The sequence below is a fragment of the Austrofundulus limnaeus genome, unplaced genomic scaffold (assembly GCF_001266775.1).
Source record: "Austrofundulus limnaeus strain Quisiro unplaced genomic scaffold, Austrofundulus_limnaeus-1.0 Scaffold497, whole genome shotgun sequence".
In the NCBI taxonomy this organism is placed as follows: Eukaryota; Metazoa; Chordata; class Actinopteri; order Cyprinodontiformes; family Rivulidae; genus Austrofundulus; species Austrofundulus limnaeus.
In genome coordinates, this window is record NW_013952899.1 from 5,055 (window position 1) to 12,681 (window position 7,627).

Genomic DNA, 7,627 nt, shown 5'->3' on the forward strand with positions numbered 1-7,627 from the left:
TGTGTGTGTGTGTGTGTGTGTGTGTGTGTGTGTGTTGTCAAAATACCTTTTAGTACATATGTTGTTAAAATAAAATGAACAGTGCAATGGTCATTTTATTGATATGTAAGACTGCAAAGGCTGAAAAATCTTGAAGTCTGTATAAAATTGAAGGTAGTTTGAGGATTAATATTTTTGTTTTTAAGCTCAAAAAAGGGGGAGTCGTATTATTTATGAATAAATATGGCAGCATAATAGAAGCTAATATTAGCACAAGGAAGTTAAAAAGAGAAGAAGCAGAACAAAAGGTGCTGTAAAGATTTAGAAACGTTTTGAAGGATTTTAAGGATGTTGAAAACAGCTCCAYTCATTTTCAATAAGAAAAATGTGGCAGAAAAAGACAAACAGTTAAAAATGTATAAATAGCTGAAATACCAAGTCATAGCTGGAATGTCCTGAAGTGGCTGAACGTTTTGATGATTGCTGAAAGAACACAAAAATCGCGGAACGAGAAATGTGCCAAAAAATTGCATGGAAAAAAAATTAATGTTTGTGAAATATTCACAATAAATCCTACAGTTTTTACTGCAGGTTTCTCTTTTCATTTGGKTTTATTGTAAAACACGAGACAGCAGGAATCATCCTGAAAGACGGAGCTCCAGTTCAAAGTAAGTAAATTCAGGCTCGACCTGAATCCCTTCACCCTGTTATCTCCCTCCAAATGTCAAGCACCTCAATTCGCTGATCAGGGCATAAAAGTACTTATATATATTATGTCCTTGAGTCCCGGAGATTAGAATTTCCATTTCAGGCAAAAAGAAAGGGAAAAAAAAGCCTCTAGAAAGGCAAACATCTCATGCTGAGCACAGAGAAGCGGAAAGGTTACTGAGCCTTATCTGCAATTATGCAAAAACACAGAGAGACCGGCCGAAGCTCGATGCTACAAAGAGAATCGACGATGCCTTGATGCTCGCAGCGTCCCCCTCTCCTCTGCACGTATGTAGCATGCAGCAGGAACAGCTGACTGTACACTGCACACACCTTGTCAAGCTGTGAATTATGAATACAGGCAATTAAAATTTAAATCGCTCCCTTTAGTTAAAAAAAACTGGCTTTGGCAACTTGGCAAGTTTCTTGTTTTAAGTTTACTTCAGGAGAGTCGTTTGTGCAGCTGGAACAGACTTCCATAGGAAACTGGTTTAATTACACCCAAAGCTTTCATGTTGAGTTTTACTTCATGTGTAGTAAAAAAAAAAAAAAACCAACAACAATCTGAGCAGCTCTGAGTCTTTGACCCTCCTTCTTCTGGCAGGTTTTCTGACGTGGAGCTGCTCAGATGTTGACAGCTCCACTTCTGCGCTCATTGTGTCAGCCGCTTCATTTTTACTGACACTTCCTTTTTTTTTTTACTTATCTAATTTTTTTTTTCTTTTCCACAGGAAGAAAGGTTCGGAGAAAATGAACCAAATGTTTTGCTTCATGGGTCACGCTGTTTTATTTATTTTCATCAACACCTGAGGACATAAATAGTTCAGTTTAAAAATAATGGCTTTCATCTTCAATTATAGCTGTGAATATTCAACATGAGAGCAATGGTGCCCCCTTGTGTAAAGCATAATTAATAGTTTGATGGTAATACGGATTAGTGGTAGATTATTATGCAAACTGATGGGACACAGTGTGTTTGGGAGGTTTTATTCCACAGACTAATATGTTTCATCTCTGCAGTAAACTTGGATGCTCCTCTTTGTGGTTGCTGCAGGCCTATCCTCCGCTGTCAGAGCTCTGGGCACACTGCACCGGCCTCGGCTCAGTTAGCTGCTCGTAGGACAGCGCTGTCATAATCTGAAAAAAAAAGAAGAAGAAAAAGAAACAGTGTTGTGGCTTCAGAGGACAGAAAGTGCAGAGTAATCTGTAGGAGCTGCAGAGACGTGCTGAGTTCAGGAGTTTGCAGCAGGAAGACCCTGTGGCTTCAGCTTTCAGCTTCTCTCACACACAGACATTAATCAGCTTTTTACCTCTTCAATAAATCAGCTTTTCTTTATTTATAAGAAACTAAAGGTGSAGGATGTACAGTGGGCTGCAAATGTGCTAAAACCCCTTAATAGAATTCCATTTTAATTATGCCACCCCCCCCCCCCCCCCCCCACACACACACACATGAAGTGGGGGCTCACAATGTTTTCATACTGTTTATTTTATTTTTTATTTTCAGTGATTTTCAGTCAGTTGTAGTACAGAAACAGCCACCCGCTTCTGAGGTTATCATCCATGAAATGGACRTTATTAGGTGTTATCAGTCCCATTGAATGGCTTCAGAATGTCCCGCCTGTGCCGTTAGCAGGTCCCCATCCCAAAGAATGGCTTCCAATTGTCAGCTGGTTARTATGAGGCWTAAAGCCACTAARGTTAACTTTAGAGAAAATGACATGGCTAGCGCTAAAGACGCCGCCCTCCAACGGTTGTATAATGTGGCATTCCAATAGGGCAATGGGTAGTGTCGGATCAGAGGGCAGGAGACCTGACACGGACACAAAAAGTTTATTTCAATATCTTTTGGTTATTTACACATTCATTGTCATTGATATGTTAACCCACTAGAGGGCACTGTCGGGACAGCCTGAAGCACAGAGGGCACAGTAGGGACCCTCTGAAGCCATTGTATGGAACTGATAACACCTAATAACGTCCATTTCATGGACTGAAAACATCAGAATCCCCTGAAACAGCTGCACCGATCRACATGAAATTTGGCAGGAACGTAGATGTGCCCGACTTACACTGCACCAGCCAACAGCTTTATGAYAGACCCCATATTTGAGGAGGGGGCTCCAACTGAAAAGGGGGTGTTTAGACATAAAAATGCTTATAACTCAGAAACTATTCAACATAGGAGCTTCAAAGATTTATTTTTTGTTAGTTTAGCTTTGATGAAGTCTATCCATTGAGCCCACCCAAAACAATAAATCTGTTCTGCTGCATTGATGCTTTGCGTAGGTGTGGGGGTCATATATCGTTATATGGTATCTACTGGTAGTTATAATTAATAAACCTACATGAAATGCTCCAAATGACTGAAGTTAATGGTGTAAAATAAAAATAAGTATTTTAAATCATTCTAAAAAAAATCTATAAATCTGCTATGTACAAACACATTCACACACTTTGACTTAAAGCTCCACTTGTTCCTTCAGAAGCCACATTCTGCCAAACACAGAGTCGTCCAGCAGAACTCACTGACTGGGCAAGAAGGGCAATAATCAGAGAAGCAACCAAGAAGTCCAAGATAACCCAGATTGGATCTGTGCTGCAGAAATGAGAGCATCAGTTTATTGGACCACTAGAAGCTGCAGAGCTGCTTCATCGAGAAGCCAATACTTCAAACAAATGAGGAGGACTGGRTGGATTTTTCTGCATTCAGACACAAGCTGTGACATACTGCGCCTTGTTTCTGAGAGAACAGGCAGAAGAAAAACTAAGTGTTTATTTCTGCAGCTTTTCACGCTCGTTTTTTTTATTTTCAGGTCAGGTTGGGTCGGCGTCAGCCAACTTTCTGACTCATTCTGTCCTCAGGGGACACGCCGATTGATTTTTTTATGACTTGGACCATGGAAATGTTGACCTCCAGTTACAAGTGAAGTGACTTGTGACCTGTCCAGGTGTACCCCGTCTGTAAAACAGGGACTGCTGAAGACAGGCTCCACCTCCCTTTGAACTGGACATGAGGCAGCAGGTGAAGAAAATGAATGTAATCAGATTACACTGAGTTCCCTCATTTTTATAACTACGTTAATTTTACTTTTAGGCTTCCTTCCAGCTGTCTGTTGTGATGTATTCCTGCTTTCAGAGCAGGGTTGCCAGATCAGACTGACAGTTTCCAGCTTAAACACAATGGAAATTTTCCTGTGATGACTTTCTAAAAACCCACTAAATGTGTTCAAAAGAACCCATCCAGGTAAAGTACTGTGGTGTCAGAATGGTTGTGTAGACCCTCCTATTTTTATTGGCACCTCTTTTGACCATCTGGATCGATCTATGGTCTCTCCAGAGCCAACAATATCAAAATATGTTTTGCAGGGTTTTTTCGACTGAAAGATGGTAAAATGTGCTATAAGGAGGAAAAAGCTGCCAGAAGAAGGAGGTTGAGTCATTTTTGATGAGGAAGTGAGGCGTCTGTGGAGCTTTAGACTCTGGATCATGGATGAGGACATTGTCTTTCTTTTAAAGGAAATTAAAAATCCTTCATATGCTTCCGTTTGTTTATATGTTTAGATGTAAATACGTTAGAAAAAACATGAAAATTAGTGGTTATTTGTCACATTCCAGCTGTTTGTGGTTGGGATTATGTTTACAACTGCATTATTGCCAGTCAGACCCCTTCAGGGTGGGATTGTACTCCTCTAGAGCTGTCCGTTGTCACCGATTCTATTCCAGACTTTTATGGACAGAATTTCTCGGTGCAGCCAGGGGAGTGGAGGGAGTCATGTTTGGTGGCCTCAGGATTCCACCTCTTTTATTTTCAGATGATGTGGTTCTGTTGGTGCAGAGGTTTCTGACATTATCAGTCCATTAAATGGACGTTATTAGCGGTTATCAGTCCCATAGAATGGCTTCAGACTGTCCCRAGAGTGTCAATGACATTGAATGTGTAAATAACACTATCCCGACAGTGCCTCCTAGTGGGTTAATATATCAATGACATTGAATGTGTAAATAACAAAAACATTTTAAAGGGATCCACGATAAGTTGTAACATTAGACTTTATTTGATAAACATCGATTTTAACTGTAAAATAAAGACTGTAAAAATACTGAAGGGTGTTCAGTTTTCATAATTTTTAAATTAAAAATTTAAAAATATATTACACAGACGGTGACATTTTATTTGCACACAAAGCATTCTGGGYAAATGATGWCGTGGATAGATCCTCGGTGCGAGGCTGCTAGCGAGCTATATCCACCCTGAAGGTTAATCTTGGACAATATCTGACGATAGACTCTTAAATGAAACCAGAAAAATGAAACCAGAGAGCGTTGACAGAGAGGAGAAGGTAGAAATGACTCAGCCTGGAACTGAAAATATGGATGGAGGACAACAGAGCTGCTTCATGGAAGAAGAACCTCAGCTTAGCCTGTTAGCTTTAGCATTAGCCTCGATGCTATCACCATATATATGCAATAGCTCAGCGCTACACATTTTCCTCTCATCACTGAGCTCCTCCATCCACATGACAGAGAGGGGAACACAAAAATGACTCAGCCTGTAACTGAAAATATGGATGGAGGACCTCAGTTTAGCTTGTTTGKTGTGCTAGCGCTGAGCTAATACATATAAGGCAATATAGCGTCAGTGCTAGCACAAAAGCTAACAGGCTAAGCTGAGGTTCTTCTTCCATGAAGCAGCTCTGTTGTCCTCCATCTATATTTTCAGTTCCAGGCTGAGTCATTTCTACCTTCTCCTCTCTGTCAACGCTCTCTGGTTTCATTTAAGAGTCGATCATCAGATATTGTCAAAGATTAAACTTCAGCGTGGATATAGCTCGCTCACACCGAGGACCTATCCACGTCATCGTTTACCCAGAATGCATTGTGTGTAAATAAAATGGTTCTGTCTGTGTTAAAATATATTTTTAAAAATGTACAAAACTAAACATCCTACAGTATTTTTACAGTCTTTATTTTACAGTTAAAATATATGTTTATCAAATAATGTCTAATGTTACAACTAATCAGGGATCCCTTTAATGAATTTTTTTCTGGGGTGGGGGTGCAGTTTTCTCGATGTTTGCTTGATGCCTGTGCCTGGTCTTGATCCTGGCTCTCYGGTGCTCTGCCCATTGCCCTGCGTTGGGCCTGCAACACTGGTCTACTTTATCGTAGCYCATGTAATTTTCTCTAAAATTAACCTTAGTGGCTTAATGCCTCATACTAACCAGCTGACAGTCTGAAGCCATTCTATGGGACTGATAACAACTAATAACGTCCATTTAATGGATGATAACATCCGAAGCGGGTTGTTGGTGTCATCGTTCTGTGATCCTCAGCTCTCACTGGATTGGTTCACAGCTGGGATGAGGATCAGCCCCTCCAAATCTGAGAGGGATCGTTCTCTCCGGATTGGGGGTGATGTTCTGCCTCAAGTGGAGGAGTAGAAGAATTTTGAGGTCTTGTCCACGTGTGAGGGAAAAGTGGAGTGTGGGATCGGCACATGATYGGTGTAACTTCAGTTTTGTGTCTGTTGTGATTCAGAGGGAGCTGAGCTGTAAGGAGAAGCTCTGTTTACCAGACCGTCTCTGTTCCTATCCTTATCCATGGTCATGAACTTTGGGTAGTGAYTGAAAGAACAAAATGACAGATACAAGTGGTCAAAGAGTTTTCTCTGCAGGTTTTGACTCCCCCTTAGAGATGGGCTGGGAAGTTCAGTTCTCCAGGAGAGACTCAGTAGAGCTGCTGCTCCTCCACATGGAGAGGAGCCAGTTGAGGTGGTTCATCTAGTAAGGGTGTCTCCTGGACGCCTCCCTAGGGAGGTGCTTCAGGCATGTCCAACTGGGAGAAGACCTTGAGGAAGACCCAGGGTCTTCCAAGGGAAACACCTTGGAGTCCTCCCAGAAGAGCTGGAAGAGGTGACCAAGACAAAGAGAGGTCTGGACCTCCCTGATCAGATAATACACAGATTTCTGTTGTAAATAACGTTTACCTTCTCCGAGCGTATAATACAGATTTCTGAAGAGTACGACATCTACTCTACTTTCAAAACCTCATGAGACTGATGTTCTGCTCATTTCAGCTCCCTGGCGGAGCGTGTGGTGGACACAGCAGGAAACTATCACTGAGGAAATACTGGAATCGGTTTCCTTTGAAGCAGCTCAGGTTTGTCCTAAACGTCTCTCACTTTGCAGCAGAAGAAAATGATTCGTTTGTGAACTCTTCTTTGGATTTGTCAGATAAAAAATAAAAATTATATTTTTCTATAAAATTCACAAAAAATCAATACCAGAAACTATGCAGAAAACTTCAGTGTTCTGTCAGTTTAGCCTTTAAATCAGAACAGATGCAGGACTTCTGATCAGGTCAAATTGCCTCATTGATCAGTTTTCAGAGGGTTACTGTCTGTTCTCTCATTGTCTTAAGAAACAAATATTAAATACGATCTGTAGCACCCTGTGAGCTAATGCATCAGACATTGTTTTAATATTGCTTGGATTAATAAAAGCTTTTGACAAAATAAGATAAAAACAGACTTCCTTATTTTCTGAAATACAACCATAATTCAAATAAAGTTGGGATGTTTGGTAAAAGATAAATAAAAACAGAATACAATGATTTACAAATCATTTTTAATATCATCAAAATCATATTTAAATTCAAACAATTTTTTTTTTTGGCAAATATTCACTCATTTTGAATTTGATGCTGCAACACGTTCCATAAAAGCTGGGGTCATGTTTCCCTCTGTGTTCCTTCAGCTTTCTTTTAACAACACTCAGTAGCTGTGTTTCCGTTGCAAATGTGCGCAAAACTTTGTCGATATTCTGTTAATATTGAAAAAACACAGTTTTGCAACTGCAGTGTTTCCATTAAGTAAGAAATGTTATTAAAGTCACGTGTGAATACGTTTGTTCTCATGATAAGTCATTACAAACATGGC

The 7,627-nt window shown here is 40.3% G+C and overlaps 1 protein-coding gene across 1 annotated transcript in view; it reads right to left on the reverse strand.

Annotated features, from left to right (window-relative positions):
* Nucleotides 1-1,658: 1,658 nt before the first annotated feature.
* The window catches only part of mfsd8l2 (major facilitator superfamily domain containing 8-like 2), a 42,607-nt gene continuing 36,638 nt past the window's right edge, over nucleotides 1,659-7,627 (reverse strand). Inside the window, exon 12 of the mRNA XM_014025767.1 lies at nucleotides 1,659-1,824. Within this exon, the coding sequence (XP_013881221.1) occupies nucleotides 1,744-1,824 (81 nt within the window). The 3' untranslated portion in view covers nucleotides 1,659-1,743. The remainder of the gene's footprint in view (nucleotides 1,825-7,627) is intronic.